General features: G+C 38.4%; 1 protein-coding gene across 2 annotated transcripts; it reads left to right on the top strand.

Annotated features, from left to right (window-relative positions):
• Window positions 1-43: 43 nt before the first annotated feature.
• SKA3 (spindle and kinetochore associated complex subunit 3) lies at window positions 44-19066 on the top strand. Of its 2 annotated transcripts, XM_044913219.1 has the most exons (9): window positions 44-215; window positions 3096-3157; window positions 3269-3434; window positions 6776-7187; window positions 9387-9466; window positions 14817-14902; window positions 16936-17139; window positions 18434-18564; window positions 18922-19066. In XM_044913219.1, exons 1-8 carry the CDS (start codon window positions 113-115, stop codon window positions 18560-18562), a joined length of 1242 nt encoding a protein of 413 aa, XP_044769154.1. In that variant the 5' UTR covers window positions 44-112; the 3' UTR covers window positions 18563-18564; window positions 18922-19066. The 2 variants fall into 2 exon arrangements, with proteins under 2 accessions (XP_044769154.1, XP_021533859.2); XM_021678184.2 differs by lacking the exon at window positions 18434-18564 and having other exon boundaries at window positions 18922-18930.
• Window positions 19067-21040: the final 1974 nt, after the last annotated feature.

The raw sequence follows: 21040 nt of genomic DNA on the forward strand, positions 1-21040 counted from the left end.
TCGCCGCGGAGCCAGGAACGCTTCCGGCGCAAAGAGATTCAAACTAGTGGCGGGCGTAACCGGAGCACTGGACTCTCCTTGCGTCTAGTGTACTGCTGAGGAGCTCTTACCCATGGATCTGATCCGAAGCTTCCACGCGAAGCTGCGGTCTCTGGCCATCACCCTAGACAGCGAGACGGCTCGGCTGCAGCGAGCGCTGGACGGAGAGGAGAGCGGTGAGTGAAGCGGGCGGGCGTTGTGGCGGATCGCGGCTACTACGACCCTCCCGGCCGCCCTCAGCCAGCCAGGAGTGAGGCATGTCAGAAGGGCCTTAACAAGTAAAAATCACACACTTGCAGAAAGGTTATTTGTCTACAGTGGTGAGGAGTGCTTCGAAAGAGATACGGAATGGGGGTGGTACACCTATCAAAATGCTGGCTGTTTGTCGTTAGCAGTCCCGAAGTGACAAGTGCCACCTTTACATTATTCTTATGCCCCCTCAAGTATGTTGTGGCTGTTTTCAGTTCTATGTACGACCACATTTGCTCTCCTCAAATAATGAAATAGCTCTATTACTGTGTTGTAAAGAGAAACAGCATAGAGTAAGAATGTAAATTGACAGATTGAACTCATAATGCATACAATAATTTATACATATTATGCTTTCAAGTCACATATAATGGGTATTTATCAATAAAAATACAATATAATTAAAATTAAACAAAATGCAGCAGGGTTCTTTACATGCATAGTGACTTTGTCTCACCCAAATGATCCACAGTTGCAGGAAATGCCTGTTTTTCCCAGCAAACAGTATTGCCAACACAAACACTAGTACTCAATACTGCTTGCTTGCTTGCTTTTTTCTTCTTTTTTTTTTTTTAAAGTAATCTCTACACCCAATGTGGGGCTCGAACTCATGACCCAGAGATCGAGAGTTGCCTGCTCTTGCGACTGAGCCAGGCAGGCACCCCTGAATACTGCTCTTTAAAAAAAATAAATATAGCAGAATTCGTCACCACTAATCTTTATATTAGAAATTTTTTAAAAAATTGTTTCAAGAGTAGTTCAGATTTTGAGATTATTTTATAAATGTCATAATTGTAATTTGCCTTAAAATATGGTGCCCCATAGACACAGCCTCCTTTAGTTTATTTATATTACGAATAGTGTTCCAGCCATTTAAAAATGTTTATTCTTTTGACTGTAAAACAATACATGTACATGGCAAAAAATTTGAGGTACGGAGAAGTAGAAAGAGGAAAACAAATATTTCCTATAACTCAACCATTCAAAGACACCATTATTAGTATTTTATTATTTTGTGTTTGTCTTCTCTCTCTCTCTCTTTTTTTTTGTGAGCTCTAGGCCTAATGTGGGGCTTGAACTCATGACCCTGAGATCAAGAGTCATATACTCAAAGGACTGAGCCAGCTAGGTGCCTCTTTGCATTCTTGATATATAGCTGAATTGCTTTCCATGAAGTTTGTGTTAATTTACCTTCTTACCAGCATATTAACTGTGTACACAAATTTTGCATTTTCTTCATTTGCAGCCAATATGTATTACAGAAAATATGGAATTGTGATAGAGAAAATGATCACCAAAAAATCTCACCTTTTGTGATCACAGTGATGAATCAGCAGGGAGTCTGCTGGGGATTCTCTCTCCCTTTGCACCTTGCCCCTGTGCGCCCGTGCTCTCTCTCAAATAAATAAATAAATCTTTAAAGGAATAAAGGCTATAACTCAATGGTTTCTTATAAATTCACAGAGTTGTGCAACCATTATAGTAAGTTTAGGTTTTCATCACCCTCAAAAGAAACCCTCATGACTGTTAGTATCCACTCCCCATAATCCCACCCCCGCCTACCACACTAGCCTTATGCAACCACTAATCTATTTTCGTCTGTATGAATTTGCCTATTCTGGATATTTCAGATAAAACGAATCATACAATTTGTAGGCTTTTGTGATTGACTTATTTTAGCCCATAATGTTGCAAGGTTCGTTCATGTCATAAGCATGTATCAGTACTTCATTTTTTGCTGAATAATATTCCATTGTATGGATATACCACATTGTGTTTATTCATCAGTTGATGAACATTTGGGTTGTTTCCACTTTTTAGTTATTATGAATGTATGTAAACATCTGTGGGTGAGTTTTTGGGTGAACATAATGTTTTCAGTTCTCTTTGGTATGCTCTTAGAATTGCTGGGTCATATGATAACCCTATGTTTAACTTTTTGAAGAGCTGCCAAATTGTTTTCCAAAGTGGATGCACCATTGTACATTTGCACCAGCAATGAATGAAGGTTGTAGTTTCTCCACATCCTCATCATTTATTATTTGTCTTTTTGAATATAGTCATTCTAGTGGGTATGAAGTATCACTGTTTTGTTGACTTGCACTTCCCAAATGAAAATTGGTCAGCTTTTAACAAGTGAAAGGAGATCTTCAAAGGAGGCATGTTTTAGAAAGAAAAATAGTATTTAAAAAACTGCTTTTACATGATGTATATTATACATATTGCAACTGATAGTAAGAAAAGTGACAGTACAATGAGTGAAGGATGTCTTTTCAATAAATGGTGCCAGGTCAGTTGGACACTCATATGGAAAATAAGAATGGATCTTGATCCTTACTTCTTGCCATATAAAAAAATCAATTCCAGGTAGATTGTAGCTCTAAATGCACAAGGCAAACAGTAAAGCACTTAGAAGAAAACGTAAGTGTTGTCATTGGCAAAGATTTTAAAACTAGGAACCGGAAGGTGCTCACCATAAAAAAATTGCTAAGTCAGATTACATTTTCTCCTTTTCCCTCCCTTCCCTTCTTTCCTTCTTGATCTGAGTACTGATTATGTAGGGTATGTTCACTTTCAAAGTGCGTGAAGCTATATACTTATGACTTTTGTACTTTTCTGTATGTATGTTGTAATTTCATAAATTTTAAAAGAAAGGTCTTTACACTTTTTTTTTTTTGGAATTGACAAATTATGAATAAATATCGACAAGGATTTTATAATTCTAAGAAACAACACTAAATTATATTTTCTGTTCTTTTTCCTCTTTTTCCTTATTGCACTTTTTCCTTTCTCTATTCATATTGAAGACTGGGAAGATTACCCAATGAGAATTTTATATGACCTTCATTCAGAAGTCCAGACTCTAAAGGTATCACTTCTACAATATTAATAGATCATCTTTGTGTCATAATTTTTAAAATCTAGATAGACTTAGTCAAAAGATAGAGAAATTATAATGTACTTTTTTTCCTTATAAAAGGATGATGTCAGTATTCTTCTTGATCAAGCAAGTTTGGAAAGTCAAGAAAGCATTGGTTTCATAAAGGCAACAAAAGTACTGATGAAAAAAAATTCAGTGGATATCATGAAAATAAGAGAGTTTTTCCAGAAGTATGGATATAATCCACGTGCCAAGAAAGATTCAGGTGTGAACAACTTGTATTTTACAGTATTTGTTTTAGTATTAAAGAAGGAAGGCAGCATGATTAAATATGACTACTCTGGGTTTGGCCATGGTTTCTGGTTCTGGCTCTGCCATTATGTGACTGTCATGCGTGATCATCATTTATTCATCAAACACTGTGCTAAATGCGGTGCTGATTGGTGGTGTAAAAAACAAAGACAGTCCTTGCTCTCCACAAGATATAAATCTACATGATTTTAGGATAGTTGGTTTCTAGTCTGCTCTGCTGCTAAATAGCTGAGAGACTAATCTTAAAGCAAGCTATTTCCTTTTTCTTGTTCTCAATTTTCTCTTACTGCAGAATGAGAAATTTGGGGCATTATAAACTGATAAAGGCCTTTTTAAGTTCTTCAGTTTTAATGAAGGTTAGTATAGCATGGTGGTTTAGAATTTAGAGCCAGACTATCTGAATGCAAATCTCTAACTCCACCATTTATTAGCTGTATTATCTTTGACCAGTTACTTAACATTGTACTTCAATGTCTCATCTGTAAAGTGGAGATGTTTGTATCTATCTCTGAGGTTGTAGAAGGATTGAATGAGATAAAAGTTGTTTAGAACAGTACCTGGCATGTTAATCACCCAGTGTTAACTACAGTTAGGCCCATACCTGTGAGTGACTAATTTCAGTATGCTTCATTGTCTTTGTTTCTATGAAGAGAATGATCTTTGTGCATAAGTAAACCATTAATTAAATTCAACAAATGTATATTGAAGATATGTGTGGAGGGTAAATTAAACAGTCTGCATGGTACTATGGAAAGAATTCAGTTGACTTTATTGTGAACAAGCTATGGATTCAAGTACTGGCTCCACCGGTTACTACATGTGTGTGACTTTGGATAATTTCTCTGAATTGCTTTTTCCTCACTTGCAAAATGGGAATGATAATACCTCCCTGTGAGGCAGTGATATGGTGCTGATTTTATTAATCTCATCAGTGATAGCCTTGTGATAAATACAAGAATAGATTTTTGGTAGCCTTTATAACATTTCTCCAAATTAACAGAAAGCACATTGCCTAAACAGAACTCAATGAATCAGCAGTTCTTCCAAGGGCCAAAAGCCATGAAATCAAAGTCTGTAACTTTTTTTTCTTTGTGTGGTACATACTCCATATTTAACACGTCCTGGTTTATCATGTATGCAAAAATAGTACCCTATCCTAATTCATTTCCTGTTGCCAGTCAAAACAAAGAAAATACTACCTTTAAAGAAAACATGTGCTCCTCTTCACTTCCTCCAATCTGTTGGAGCTCTTAGCTGGCCCAGGAAATGTACAGCCTAAATTTATCCCTTTCCTATTCCTTTGGATCCAGAAGATTTTGGCAAGGATCTGTACCAATGTCTGATAGCCCCATTTTAACTATAGACCTTCCTTTAAAAGATGAAGCAAAGAGAAACAAAAAAGGTCATTATCAGACTTAGAAAAATATATTCCAATTCATAACAAGAGAAGTACAAACACTTTCTTCTTGAAAAGAATGCAACAAACAAATTTTGGAGAAACTTTTTCCCATTTCTTTCAATATGTGCAGTTGTTACAATTCATATTTCCAATTTGGCAACCAAATGGTATCTATTCAAGGTCATCTGAAACAGATCTTTGTATTAACTCCCTCCCTCCTTATTCTTAAACAAATGGTAGTGTTTGGAATCAAAGGATGTGGGTTCAAGTCTTGGCTCTTTAAATTTTAATCAGCTGAGTGTTTTCCAAAATGTTTGGTACCTTTATCTATAAAAACAAGGAAAAAATATCCTAAGATATGTCATGCTTAAAACAGTTAATACGAAAATTAAATGGAGAAACATTCAAATGCTTGTCCCAGGGGGGATTCTAAACACATTTTCATTTGTCTTCCTTCATCTCATCCTCTCCATTTTCTCGTCCTTTCTGGTACCCTTTCTAGTTACTGGTTCGTTTTTCTTCTCCACTGCATGCTACACATTTTACATCTGTCCTTCTGCATTTTCTTAAACCCATTCCATTCTCCATACCTTTTATAAAGATTTTATTTATTTATTTGACAGAGAGATATAGCGAGAGAGGGAACACAAGCAGAGGGAGAGGGAGAAGCAGGCTTCCTGCTGAGCAGGGAGCCCGATGCGGGGCTCAATCCCAGGACCCTGGGATCATGACCTGAGCCGAAGGCAGACGCTTAACAACTGAGCCACCCAGGCACCCCTCCATTCTCCATACCTTGTTATCTCACTGAAGCCCTGTCATTTATTAAGCTAATCTCTGCCCAGATCCTGGCCAAATCCACATGTCTTCTTTCTGGTTATCCTCTTTGACTTTCTGTTGTCTCGCACTAAAAGCTAGTATTTCTCCTTCTTAAACTCTTTCTTGGCATCATAGTGCTATCCCGGACCTTTTAACTGCAACTTGCGTCCCGCACCAAATTCATTAACCATTAATGTATGCAGGAAATGGCAAAGGATTGTGGGGAAAAGCATAGTTGTTATTCAGTTATTTAGTCTGAAATGCTCAGTGTGGTGGTTAGGCATATGGGGTCTGGAGCCAGATATAACCTACTCAGGGTTGAGAAACTACAGGTCTTTCTAATGCTCTCCTGTTATTTTCCTCAACCAGGGTTTTGATACAGGTGTTCCAGACTAAGGATAAAAATTTATCTTGGTGTAACAGTCTTTCCTTTTTAACTTAGGCATCTGTAAATGAAAAATCTAAAATAATATTATATTTGTGTTAAGTCTAGATCATAGTTAATTCCACCCTGTGCTTAATGTCATAAAATGGTAAAATCGTTCTACAATCTATTAAGAGAGATGGGTAAATCACAGTAACTGAGGAAGTAAGGATATTCAACTTTTATTTGCATTGATTTTTCATCTTTTAACATTTAAGTTTACTTCTTAAATGTGTCATCAAAATGGGATATGGTGGGGCGCCTGGGTGGCTCAGTTGGTTAAGCGACTGCCTTTGGCTCAGGTCATGATCCTGGAGTCCCGGGATCGAGTCCCTCATCGGGCTCCCTGCTCAGCAGGGGGTCTGCTTCTCCCTCTGACCCTCTTCCCTCTCGTGCTCTCTGTCTCTCATTCTCTCTCTCTCAAATAAATAAATAAAATCTTTAAAAAAAAAAATGGGATATGGCTACACAAGAGGTACATGTCAGGAATTTTGTAGAGGGACAATTGAAATAAAACTTTAGAGACTAAGGAGGGAATCAGGACTCTTGCTGATTTGGGACATTTCAGATGGAGCTGTTTTGTATGGTTTTAGTACATGGGATTTTGTGGTTTGATGTTTGACCAAAATATGACCTCCTTGGTTCTTCCTCACAGTGGATGAACAAGAAATCATTGACTCTGAATCAGAGTCCACGAAGCATGAAAATTTTCAAATGTCTGATGTGAAGGACAATCTGTCTGATCCTGCTGTTCCGAGCACTTCTGGTTCTGAGAAGTCTCCACGGAGTCCACAACTTTCCGATTTTGGACTTGAGCGGTACATGATATCCCAAGTTCCAGCAAACCCTCCACAGGCAGTAAACGACCATGAAGAAGAGCCAAAAAATTTAACTCCATCTTCTAAACAGTCACTAGTTAAAGTACTAAAAACTCCAAAATGTGCTCTAAAGATGGATGATTTTGAGTGTGTAACTCCTAAATTAGAACACTTCGGTATCTCTGACTGTACTGCATGTTTAAATGAAGATTACACAATGGGACTTAAAAATATGAAGGAGAATAAATGGTAAGCCACTTTCATAAAAGGCACATTTTATCTAACTTTCTAAATCTTTTGTATGTATTGATTTTTCCTAGAAGAGATATGACATTTCAGACAGTAACTTTCCTTCGAATGGTTTTCAGATACTTCACATTTCAAACTTCCCTGAATCAGCAATTCTGTGAGTAAAGTGTGAGCTCTTGGATTTCTGGTTAGATGCTGTAGGAGTAATACAGGCCTGAAAGAATTTGGTGTTTGGTGGGATAGAGAAAGGGTAGAGTCAGTAAGAACCTGTGAATGATTTTGCATGGAGATGTGGGGAGAGAAGACTTGGGGATCCAGGATAAATCAAAGACTTTGTTTTGTTACCTGTAATGATGCATGGGAAAACAATGAAGACAGGAAAACCTGCAGCTTGGGTTAAAGGTGAATGCGCTTCCATGTTGATTTTGAGGTCCCAGTAGAGGTGTTCTTGGGTGTAGGTATATTAATATGAATTGGGAGCTCAGTGACCAGTTTTTGTGCAGTGAATAGTGTGGAAGTGGTACTTAAAGAGTTACAATGAAAATGAAAATACCCCATATTAAAGCAGCCAGGCAAGAGCTAAAGATAAATCCATATCTTTAAGAACTGTAATTATTAAAGAAGGCAAATAAACATTCAACTTAAGGAGTCAAGTAAAAACCCACAATTGTGAGACAAAGAGAAGGGAGTAAACACCAAAGATAAAATAAAAAGTCATTATAAAAGATTTTTAGGAGAGTAGAGTTGATAAATCTAAGAACTGGTTCTTACTTAAACATAAATGCAAATGACAAAATTAGGAATAAAAGGCTATATTTATTATTTTTAAAGCTATTAGAAATACGATAGGGCATAGTATTGGGAAATTTGGAAAGTTCAGATAAATGAAAATTTTTTGAAAATAATACACAGTTATTAAAATCAGCTTGAAGTAGAAAACCTGTATAGACCATTATATTGTGGGTCCCAGCACCTCACCTGGACTCTTCAGATTCATAAAACCTCTGTTTTCCATTTCCTCACTAGTAAAATGTATATAATCATACCCATTCTGCTTACCACACAGAGTCAGTGGAGTATAATGGATAACAAAGTTATAAATTGTCTTAAGAATGAGATGCTATGAAAATAATGACCTTTAAAAAGAACTGTCATTATCAGGGGTCTACAAACTACTGCCACAGGCCAAATCCAGCCTGCTGCTTATTTTTGGTAAAGTTTTATTGGAGGATAGGCTAAAAAAAGTTCTTTTTCTAATAGTAGAATAAGACAGAAAAATGCTGCAGTTTAGTTTATGAGATTGACATACCCTTGATACAAACACTGACAGCACACAGAAGGAAACTACAGCTGATCTAATTTATGAACATGGATGTAAAATCCCAGTTAAAATACTCACAAATTGGGGCGCCTGGGTGGCTCAGTTGGTTAAGCAACTGCCTTCGGCTCAGGTCATGATCCTGGAGTCCCCAGATCGAGTCCCGCATCGGGCTCCCTGCTCAGCGAGGAGCCTGCTTCTCCCTCTGACCCTCCCCCCTCTCATGTGCTCTCTCTCTCTCATTCTCTCTCTGTCAAATAATAAATAAAATCTTTAAAAAAAAAAAAAAAATACTCACAAATTGAATTTAACAGAATATTAAAAGTATAGTGGACAACTTTCAAGTTAAGCTTATCCTAGGAATACAAAGATAGTTTAGTATTTAGAAACTCATAAAATACTTTATTTTAATGACTTTATAAAAGAAAGGATAATCTCAATACATACCAATAAGGAATTTGATAAAATTTGATACTCGTTCATCATTTAAAATGCTTGGTCAAACTCAAAATAGACTACTTCATTAACATGATAAACTATGGATATCTCACTTAGTAATGAAGCTATCTTGATGGTTTTGAAACCATGAGCTATATAATTCCTATATTTGAACTAATGAGTTAAACGTATGGCTTACCCTTAAGTCAGAGTTTCTTAACCTGCTTCTAAGTCACACCTGTCGATACAAAGTGGTGTATAACCTTTTTTGAGCCATGGATATACATTAGTTAAAAAAAAAGATTAGTTCCATGGGACTTCTGTTCCATAAAACAGAACTGAATGTTTGTCCAGACTTGATGATATATAGTAAGATTGAATTTTTTCCCAGAGATTCAATATTAACTTTTTTAATCTTATAATTTCCCTATGAATTACACCAGTGAAGAGGCCATAGAACCAGAACCAATGACCAGTGATAATTTCTTTGCCACTCCTGGCCTCCAGCAGTTGACAAAAAATGGTAAGTGTAAAAATCACATTACTTCTCAGCTATCCTCTTTCTAGATTATCTTTGTACAAAAATGGTTCTGTCATCTTAGACATTCTCATAGCCCCCCTGCACCTTTTCAGTTCATAACATTGAATTATATAAAGTATACCATCCCATCCAGGTGCAGCATGATTTCATACTAGAGAAAGATATAACTCTCTGGTATGTTTTTCATATTTTTCCTGATTATAGTCAGTATCTGTCAGCTTGTTGTTTTTAACATTTTAACCTAAAACATAAATATTCAGTCACCAAACTTTTGATACAGAGCCAATAAGTACCTTTTTTTTTTTTAAGACTTATTTATTTATTTTAGAGGGGGAGGGGCAATAGAAAAGGGAGAGAGAAACTTAAGTAGACTCCGAGCAGCAGAGTTCAGAGCCGGATTCGGGGCTTGATCTCATAACCCTGAGATCACAATCCCAAGATTACGACCTTAGCCAAAACCAAGGGTCTGATGCTTAAGTGACTATGCCATCCAGGTGCCCCCAATAGTACCTTTTTAAAATATAGCATCAGCTATTGATTAGAATTCGACATATTTTTCTTACATAAACCACACTCAGAATACATTAGCTACCATTTCAAATTCTGTTTTTTTTTTAAATACTACAAGAACTTAAAGAAAATTTTCATGTAGTGTTTTCATATTTGTCCCACCAAACATGAAAACATTAGTTTTCACAAAAATATAAAAAATTCTAGAGTTTGTGATTTTTTTGATTATTTACAATTGTCTAATCTATATCAAATTTATTATTATATATATATATATTTTTAATATTTTATTTATTTGAGAGAGAGAGTGAGAGAGAGAAAGAGCACAAGAGGGGGGAGCGGGAGAGGGAGAAGCAGACTCCCTGCTGAGCAGGTAGCCCGATGCGGGACTCGATCCCGGGACTCCAGGATCATGACCTGAGCCGAAGGCAGTCGCTTAACCAACTGAGCCACCCAGGCGCCCCTTATTATATTTTTTGAAGTAACTTGTCTTTATCAGGTCTTTCCAAGTTTATGAACATACTTTCAAAAAAATTCTCTTTTTGTACTAATTTCACTGACATATACTATTAAATTATGTTCCTAAATTATCAAGTACTTCTGGCATAAACAGAAGTGAAAAAATACAAATGACTTCTAGTAAACCTAGAGCTCAGCTTGTAGGAAAGAAAGAGCCTGTCTGTACCAAAGAGAGGGAGAGAGTGGACCACCACCTCATATCTACCCAGAGTTAATTCCCAATGGAGCATAAACTTTTTAGAAAATGATGAAGGAGGAGAATATCTGTATAACTTCTAAAGTGGGATGGATTTTTTAAAAAATAGCTTCCTGACTGAAAGCCTTCAGTGTACCACAGGTAGTGTATCTTATGAAAGGAGTGGCAAGCTCAGGCTTATCCACTAGTAGTTTGGTTAAGTGGAGGCTTGTTAAGAGAGTTTCTGTTGTATTTTAGCTTGACCCTATTCTTGCGCCACAAAAGTACCATTATTGCAGTCCATACTTGGGAAAATTTAGTAACTTGTTTACCATTTTCTTTATTTACTGTTGCTTCTTATATCCCACTCATTCTTTCTGGGTTTTCTTCTTGTTAAAGCACATCCTTCAGCAGTTCTTTCAGAGATGTTATTTCTAGTCTGTGAGAAGTCATCTCTGGTTTTGTGTCTGAAGAATCTTTTTTTCTTTCTCATTCATTTTTGAACAATAATTTAACTGGATATAGACAATAGGTTGACAGTTGACTTTCTTCAATATTTTATAAAGAAATTATTTCATTGTCATCTGGTGTCCATTGCTGATAAGCAGAGTGCTGTGGGTCTATTTCGATTTCGTTTGTAGATTTTTGGTCTTTTCTTCCCGGTAGCAGGTTTTTTTGTTTTTTAGTTTTTTTTAATTTTATTTTATTATGTTACGTTAATCACCATACAATACATCATTAGTTTTTGATGTAGTGATCCACGGTTCATTGTTTTCATGTAACACCCAGTGCTCCATGCAGTACGTGCTCTCCTTAATACCCATCACCGGGCTAACCCATCCCCCCCCCCCAAGATTTTGTCATTATCTTTGATATTCTACATTTCTCTGTAATTTTAAAATATGTTTATTTGTTTTTAGATGTTTAGATGTATATGTTGAGAATTTGGTATGATTTTCAAACTAAGGACCCATGTCATCAATTTTGGAAAATACTCTTGAGATTATTTCTTTAACAAAATTACCTCTTCCCTAATTCCTCAATTTTTTTCTCCTGGAGTTCCTGTAAGCTATATTTTAGAATGTTATCCTTCAGTCTCCTTGGTTTGTTAAATTCCCTTTGATATTTTCCTTCCTTTTCTCTCTGCTTCCTCATGCTTTAGTTAGAACTTTTTTCCACTTTGCTATTTTTCTCTTACCCTGAGTCTAAATTACTTTTTTTTAATCTATTGAAGTTTTACTCTGGTGACTACATTTTCTGTTTTATACATTTTTCTTTCAAATGTGACTCTTCTTTTTCCTTCCACAGTACTGTTCTCTTGCCTCATGATTTCTGTGCCTTCCTTTATCTCTTTGAACATTTTAAACATATGTATCTGGAAGACCATTTAAGATGTGGGCACTTTTGTTTATTGCTCTGATTCTCTTTCTTGGAGGTGCATTTCCTCACAGGCTTTCGATTTTTAACTGTGAACTCCTCTTCAGATGACGCTGTTTTCAGTGGAAGTTCTGGGAGCCACGGGTTGTCCTGTGGAGCTATTTCATGCTCACCCCAGCCAAGGCCCCACGGTTTACCAGTTGCACACAGCTTTTTAGGTGTACTGCTTGACTCAGGATGCCTGCAACTGGACTCAGAGGGTGAACTCAGAACCCACAACGCTGTGCTGCGTGGAGTTGATATTCTGATTATCAGTTTTTTCTGAAGACTTAACCCTTAACCCTTAGCCTAGCTGACTTCAGTCTGTTCCCCTGGAGCCGGCGCCAGTGGGCAGGTGTTTTCCAGTTTCTGCTTCACACACCTCACTGCTCCCACAGGCTCTCGGCTTGCTGCAGTGGCTCTGTTTCAGTGCCTCCTCAGCTGGAGCCTGTGCCCTTAATTTCCGTCTGTTCTAGTCTTGGAATCCCAGGTGTTTGGGTGTCTACATGGAAATTTCAGATTAAGTAGATGTTAGCATCTTACTGAATTTGCTCCAGATCTTTCTCTTCATGTTATACTAAAGCTAAATCCCCACTCTGTTGTTCTCCTTCCCTTCCTCCCCTAAAGTGATGATGATTCTAGACTTGTGTCGTTTGAAAATTTCATTTAAGTTGCAACATCCAATTTGTATTCTTCTGCCATTTGCTTTTTTCACTCAATTCGTGTAAATCCAGTTCATCTATTTTAATTGTTAAACGTTGTATGAATAAGCCATATTTTATTTATTTACTTACTTATTAAGGAGTAGTTGTTTTTTACTATTACAGGCAGTGCTCTGATGAAATTGTTCCTTGTACACATGTGTTACTCACATCTAGGAGTGGAGTTTCTAGATCAGAGGGGATGCACGTCTTCCCATATTCTAGAAAATGCTAACTTGCCACTTGAGAGTGGTTGTCCTGATTCTCACCAGCAGTGTTTACATTTGTTTCTCCATCTTTTTTTTTTTTAAAGATTTTATTTATTTATTTGAGAGAGAGAATGAGATAGAGAGAGAGAGCATGAGAGGGAGGAGGGTCAGAGGGAGAAGCAGACCCCCCGCTGAGCAGGGAGCCCGATGCGGGACTCGATCCCGGGACTCCAGGATCATGACCTGAGCCGAAGGCAGTCGCTTAACCAGCTGAGCCACCCAGGCGCCCCATTTTTTTTTTTTTTTTAAGATTTTATTTATTTATTTGACAGAGACACAGCGAGAGAGGGAACACAAGCAGGGGAAGTGGGAGAGGGAGAAGCAGGCTCCCCGTAGACCAGGGAGCCTGATGCGGGGTTCGATCCCAGGACCCTGGGATCATGACCTGAGCCGAAGGCAGATGGCCAATGACTGAGCCACCCAGGCACCCCTCTGTTTCTCCATCTTTACCAGCACTTGATTTTTAGACTTCATAAAATTTTGCTAGTCTTGTCATTTTTCTAACATTTACTTTTTCTCTTTGATTTTTTTAAAGGTTTATTCATTTATTTTAGAGAGAGAGTGTGAGCAGGGGGGAGGGGCAGAGGGAGAGACTCTCAAGCTGACTCCCCACTGACCCATGAGATCATGACCTGAGCCAAAACCAGGGGTCAGCCGCTTAACCGACTGAGCCACCCAGGCACCCCTCTTTGATTTTTTTTAAGATTGCTTTCATGAGGGCACCTGGGTGGCTCAGTTGGTTGAGCGACTGCCTTCGGCTCAGGTCATGATCCTGGAGTCCCGGGATCGAGTTCCGCATCGGGCTCCCTGCTCGGCGGGAAGTCTGCTTCTCCCTCTGACCCTCCCCCCTCTCATGTGCTTTCTCTCTCTCATTCTCTCTCTCTCAAATAAATAAATAAAATCTTTAAAAAAAAAAAAAAAAAGATTGCTTTCATGATACTATGTGTTAGAGGTATTAAATGTCTGTATAGCCATGATTCTGTTTCTGGGATCTCTTTTTAAAAGTTCTGATAGTCAATTACGGCTTTAGAATAAATCCTAATGTCTTAGAAGGTAGGTGACCTCCTTGCCCTCTTCCTCCTCCTGTTTCTTCTTCAGAAATTTTATTTTCTCCATAAAGATCATACAGATTTTAATAGATTTACATATAGATGTCTTTTTGTCTTTGTTGCTGTTGTAAAAATGTATCTTTTTTTTGTTTTTTAAAGATTTTATTTATTTGAGAGAGAGAGAGTGAGAAGAGTGAGAGCGAGCATACAAGCAGGGGGGAGGAACAGAGGGAGAGAGAGAAGCAAGCTCTCCACTGAGCAGGGAGCCCAACGCGGGGCTTGATCCCAGGACCCCAGGAATCCTGGGATCATGACCTGAATTGAATGCAGACACTTAACTGACTGAGCCACCCAGGATGCCCCAAAAAAATATCTTTTCTCAAATTATGTTTTTAATTGTTTGTTGCTCTTTTGCTAGAACTATTTATATTTTATTTATATTTATTTTATATATTGCTCTTATACCTTGCAGCCTTGCTGAACTTATATTAGTGCCGATGATAACTAGATAAGCAAATACAGTTTTGTTTCTTCCTGTCTAGTCAAGCACACATGATAGCTATTTCTTAAGTTATTAAAAATAAAGTGCACAAATTATATTGACTATGATTATAACCTAAAAGTTGAAATAAGTTGCTTATTTCAACTTTATTTTCAAATGTGTATTCTCATGCCATTGCTTCTGTCTTTTAGGTGCCAACTACACGGATTCTCCCGTGGCACCTACATTCTGCACTCCTGGTTTGAAAATTCCTTCTACAAAGAACAGTACAGCTTTGGTACGTTTCCATAACATTGAAAGCTCTAATCTTTTTCCTGATGACTCGTATACACTACTATTTCTAGCCTCAGTCTGTTTTAAAAACGTAGACTATTGGGGCGCCTGGGTGGCTCAGTTGGTTAAGCGACTGCCTTCGGCTCAGGTCATGATCCTGGAGTCCCGCATCGGGCTCCCTGCTCAGCAGGGAGTCTGCCTCTCTCTCTGACCCTCCCCCCTCTCATGTGTGCTCTCTCTCTCTCTCTCATTCTCTCTGTCTCAAATAAATAAATAAAATCTTTAAAAAAAAAAAAAAAAAAAACGTAGACTATTATATGTTAACTATACGTCAGTTGAAAAAACCCACTTAGATTAATGCAGGCTTTAAAAGTATTTTTACATCTTTCTGGAGGGGAATTTAGCAGCGTATAGCAAAAGCTTTAAAATTTTTTCATACCCTTTAACCATATCTCAGAATTTATTTTAAGGCACATTGGTACAAAGAATTATAACAAGGGAGTTATAGAAGGAACAGCATTATTTATAAGAGCAAAGAATGGGAAAAACCTGAATGTCAAAGTGGTAGTGGAGAAGTGAAATACACTAAGGTATATGTTTTAAAGAACAAATAAGAACATAAAAAGAATGGAGCGCCTGGGTGGCTCAGTTGGTTAGGCGACTGCCTTTGGCTCAGGTCATGATCCTGGAGTCCCTGGGTCGAGTCCCGCATCGGGCCCCCTGCTCGGCGGGGAGTCTGCTTCTCCCTCTGACCCTCCCCCATCTCATGTGCTCTCTCTCTCTCTCTCATTCTCTCTTTCAAATAAATAAATTTAAAAATCTTAAAAAAAAAAAAAACATAAAAAGAATGTTTTTCAAGAAATTTTAATGAAGGAAAATGACATGCCTGTGTATGAATATACAAACACACACAATATACTTTATTTCAAAGAAAAAGGATAAAAGAATGGATAGAAACACACCAAACTGTGATTATCTATCTCCAAGTGATAGATTTAAGGATGATTTTTAGGGTTTTTCCAAATATTTCTCAATGAACAAATTTACTATAAGCATACCTCATCCCTTTTTTAAAGTCGCTATGAACACTTAAGGGCACCTGGGTGGCTCAGTCATTAGGTGTCTGCCTTCGGCTCAGGTCATGATCCCAGGGTCCTGGGATGGAGCCCCGCATCGGGCTCCCTGCTCGGCAGGAAGCCTGCTTCTCCCTCTCCCACTCCCCCTGCTTGTGTTCCTGCTCTCACTATCTCTGTCTCTGTCAAATAAAATCTTAAAAAAAAAAAAGTCACTATGAACACTTAAGACAACCAGTGCAGAAGACTGGGCTGTCCCTAAAATGTGACAGTACATCTGTGGAGCTAATTTTTTATTTTTAAATATTTGATGAATTTAAAATTAAATAGCCCCATGTGGCTTGTCGCTGCTGTATCGGACAGTGTAGCTCTAGACCAACAAAATGCGGTTAGTATCAGTTAAAGTGTCTCTCAGGTTATTGCCTGCTAGTACTTGCCTCTTACACCTAATCCATTCCTTGCGTTCCTTGTGGAAGGCCCTGTACTAGTGTGACTCTCCCTCTGTATTAACTCTGACCCTAGGGAGATGAGGGGATTTACTGGATTGTGAGTTTAGCATGAATTGCCTGCTAAGCTTACTTGCGTCAGATGGGCTTTCTTGGTCTCGAGAGTGAGGGCGTGTGGTAACACTTGTGCTCATCTGTGCTGTTACTCTCACCTGGCCCAGCTCAGTGCTGCCCGAAACTGGTGGGTGAAATCCATCTAAATCGGGTTCAGTCAAGCCCGTTTAGTTTTCATATTAAGCTGTAGCTCAGCCATTATCAGTAATGAATGATGGTATTTTGTCCTCCCTATGCCGTTTCTTTGTTTTCTCAATTTTCTTTAGTAATCGGCCGAAGAAGAACAGGTCATTTTTGTGCTTACTTCTGTGTCACTTTTGTGCAATAGAACTAAAATTGACTAATAATTTTTGTTCACTGTATTTTATGCCATCATAATTTAATGATTTCTTTTTGTTCAATAGGGGTCCACAGATTATCCATTATCAAAAACAAATAGTTCATCAAATGATTTGGAAATGAAAGACTGTACATCATTAGTTTTAAATTCAGACAAGTGTTTTGAGAGTTTTGTGGATCCCTCTTCTCCTGTAATTTCTTCTTATGAGAATCTGTTGAGAACACCTACACCTCCAGAAGTGACTACCATTCCAGAAGATATTCTCCAGGTGGTATTTCCAGGCTGTTTCTTTCTCTGATACATTCTTTTCAAAATTAGATATTTATATTAAAGACCTGATGAAACTGTATATAAACTGTCTTATTTCTCATTGGGCTAATGGGCTGGTTCGTGTACTGAGAAAATCTAAATTCTGTGCCCTTCTGAGAGTACCTCGCTGAGGCTCTTCTGAGCTGAGTACAAAGCTCATGACTTCATCATACTTTTATGCCCTCATGCTGCATTACCTTTAACTACATGTTCTGAAATGTATTCTTAGAATATTTTGTAATAATTGTTCAACTGCAATTGCCATGTTGACCATTGTTTTCATTGGAGGTATGTCTGGCAAAATCAGAAATGTCATTTACCCTACATTGCCCAGGGTAGGGTATCATGAATAGCTTAGATCAGTGTTTCTTGAACCCAAGACATCTTGGACCTCAGTTTGAGAAACATTGATTTAAATGTTAGAATATCTGATTCTTTAGTACATCATTTACCTCGAGTCTACTCCTGATCTATATACCGACTGCCAGATCTACTGAATAACCACCAGTCATGCCCCCCACCCTTAATGGAAGTTAGAATACTCGGCAGAATGGCTTAGGCAAATGGAATTGTTAAGAACCATTCTAGCAACTGACCCAGCTTGTGGAGAGCTGAGGGAAGGATGAAACTACTTGGAAGAATACCTAAATGCCATTAGAGCAGACGCATCCTGTGATAATCAAGAAAGTAGTTGTTACCCTTTTTTCTTTGTCTTCTGTTTTCCTGGGCATTATAAGAAGTGGAGTGAGCATATTCTGCCTTTATAGGAGTTATCTAGAGTTTCCACTTTGCTGTGGTTGATCCTTCTCTTTTTATTTCTACATGAAAGAGGGGAAACCTTGTATTTAATGTATCACCTATGTATGAAAAAAATCATAGCTGATATTTCAGACTCTTACAATCTTTAATAGCTGATGATCTTTCTTTTGAGCATGTATCTTGCCTCCTTCCTATATACATTTTCCCTAACAACTTTGTAAAGGCTTAATTTGCTCTCAGGGATGCATTGCTGCTTACTCCTATTAATCTTAGAGTACATTTTAGAAGGCTTTAGAAAATCAAGCCTCCAAATTCAATTCTAATAACTCCATCTTTTCTTTGCTGTTGAACATCTGTCTGTGCTGCTGAAAAATAACTGTTTCAAATAATCCCTATCTTTAAATTTTCCTTGGCTTTTCTTGAATGTTTTATAAGACCTTCCAAATTTGTTGTGTTGTTCCAATGACTTGATAAAAAGGAATGTTTTGTTTCAGATTTTATCAAAATACAACTCAAACCTAGCAACTCCAGTAGCAGTGAAAGCCATGCCACCCAGCAAAGGGTTCCTCACTAAATACGAAGGACCGAACATCCGAGGTGTTGGCAACAAAGAAAATTGGTGAAGGTATGGTGAAGGTTATTTACCGTAGTAAATAAATTATCTGTATTATTTGAGGAGAACATTTAAAAATTAATATTCGTATGGTAGTAAAAAAAATTTTTAATTTTTTGGGGGGGGGGATAGTAAAAAATTTTTAATTGACATTTGCCAGCTTAGGTTAACAGCCTCTCTTTTGATATAGAGCTTGTTATCCCTGGAATTCAGACTCTCACACGAACACGTGGGATGACCTCATTGGGAATCTATAGCCAATTATTTTATGATTGCAAAAATATATAGCCATAATATTGTCATTTGTTTTATTGATGTCTATTTATTATGCTTGATTAAATCTTAAAAAAAAATTGTATCTTTTTGCAGAAATTCTAGTGGATCCACCCATTGTAGAAACTGAACAGAAGGATGAAAGCAGAGCTGGACTTACTTTGTTATTCACATTGCCCTACATCTTCCCCCTTTATAAAAACCAACCCATGTTAAATATGAACATGGACACCGGTGTCATAATGTGGTTTGTTGTTGTGTTTTTTTTTTTTAAGTAGGCTCCATGCCCAGTGTGGGGCTTGAACTCACGACCCTGAGAACAAGAGCGGCCTGCTCTACTGATTCAGCCAGCTGGCACCCCTTTTATACGCTTTTTATTGAGATTTGATTTAGTTTAATCTCGGTCTCACAGTTTTCAAAGATCATTACTATTACATTGATTTCACATTGATCCTGCCTAATCTGACAGAATGGCTGAGTAATATTAGGAAGCAGGGCAAATAATTTAAAATTTTTAAATGTTACTCAGGCAAGGCTACCCCGATCTTCTCATGGCGAGGTGGCATTGCTGTCGGCTGGAGCTGGGCTTCTCCCCTGATTCTGGCTCTGCCCTGGTCCTGTCTCCTCTCACAACTGTCCCAGAGCCTTTCACACCATTTATTTCAGCAGTGCTTTTAAGACTGTTGTCTACAAATGGCAGCTTAAATAACTCGAGGAAAAGGGAGGAATCTGCAGGTCTGGGTAGCTGTACCGCAGGTCTCAGTTGGAAACAGGGACTCACCTGTCAGGCTGTGGGTTTTTCTTGTTTTTACTCCCAGCTTTTTACTTCGTGTCAGTTTTATCCTCTCAGATCAGCTCTTTCCATCACATGGCTGCTGACATCTCCAAGCATGCTCTCCAGCTTGACCACCCAGCAAACCCTGAGCCTCCATCTGGAAGGTTCTGATGACTCTTCCTGGGCCGGGTGCCCTTCTATGGATTGTCACCTGAGAGCCCAGGAAGCAAGAGACCCTTACCTCTCGAGCCCTCTGATAGCTTCAGGCTGCCCTGTCCAGCGAGTCCAGGATTCTTCCCATTTAAGTATAAGCGGGAAGTAGTTCTAAGTTCATGCAGGTATTGTTGGCAAACTCCAGATTACAGCCAAAGGGAAAATGACCTAGCCTACTGCGGAGACCACTTAAAAATTTGCAAAGAAATAGTTTGCAAGTATCATGACAAGGTGCTTCAAAGGCTTAGATTTAGGAAATTTGATGCAGTAAAGACTACCCTCTCTTGGGACGCCTGGGTGGCTCAGTCGTTAAGCATCTGCCTTCAGCTCAGGTCAGGATCCCAGGGTCCTGGGATCGAGCCGCGCATCGGGCTCCTTGCTCAGCAGGGAGCCTGCTTCTCCCTCTGCCTGCTGTTCCCCCTGCTTGTGCTCTAACAAGTGAATAAATAAAATCTTTAAAAAAAAAAAAGACCACCCTCTTTTATGATGGTACCTTGAAAGTTCAGCGTGAAGACCTGTCACATTGTGCTCATCTTGTCAGAAAATCGTCACTAAAACAAAACTTTGTTCTAGGAATTACTGTGTGGTTATATTTGTTAAGTATAGTGTAAAATATATATTTTCAAGGTAAAGCTCTGGTCTTTATATGCGAGGGCTCCCAAACTGCTGTCAAACTCTTGTTCGCTGTTTTCCGTAGCTACATGCATGGAGATCCACAGAGCGAATGAGACAGCTCGAGGAGCGGCGGGTAGCTTCAAAGCAAACTGAGGACTCACCCTGGAGTTCTCCTCGCTTTGGAAGACAGATGCAGAGCAGTCTAGCAAAGGAGGTTGAGAAGAGGCTAGTGAAGCAGTAAGAAAATATTTCACTGAGAGTGATCGATTCTGTCAAATTGATGGTATTGACAGCACTGATTAATTTTGAAGGGGACCTAGGAACTGCAGTGGACTGAAGAGAAGGGGGGTGGGGTGAGGAGCAAAGGGAAATGAAGAATATTGTAGTAAACATTTCTGGTTGGCTGCTAGTATCCCCAACTTGTTTTGATGGCCCCCCAAATTCCATTTGTCCAAAACTTTTCATTCTCTGACCCTGCTTTTCTACTATGATCCCAGTTTGTTCGAACAACGACGCTTCCAGCTTACCAAGCTTCAGGTGTTAGAATCTTGCAAGCCTGTTTCTTGCTTAAAACCCTTGCAGCGTCTGCATATTGCTCTCAAAATGAAATCC

Source organism: Neomonachus schauinslandi, chromosome 3, assembly GCF_002201575.2.
Source record: "Neomonachus schauinslandi chromosome 3, ASM220157v2, whole genome shotgun sequence".
NCBI classification, from domain to species: Eukaryota; Metazoa; Chordata; class Mammalia; order Carnivora; family Phocidae; genus Neomonachus; species Neomonachus schauinslandi.

Coding starts and splice junctions, on each gene's coding strand:
- SKA3 (XM_044913219.1), top strand. CDS start 113: ATGGATCTGATCCGAAGCTTCCACGCGAAGCTGCGGTCTCTGGCCATC. Junction 3,435..6,775: donor ACGTGCCAAGAAAGATTCAG/GTGTGAACAACT, acceptor TCTTCCTCACAG/TGGATGAACAAGAAATCATT. Junction 14,903..16,935: donor CAAAGAACAGTACAGCTTTG/GTACGTTTCCAT, acceptor TTTGTTCAATAG/GGGTCCACAGATTATCCATT.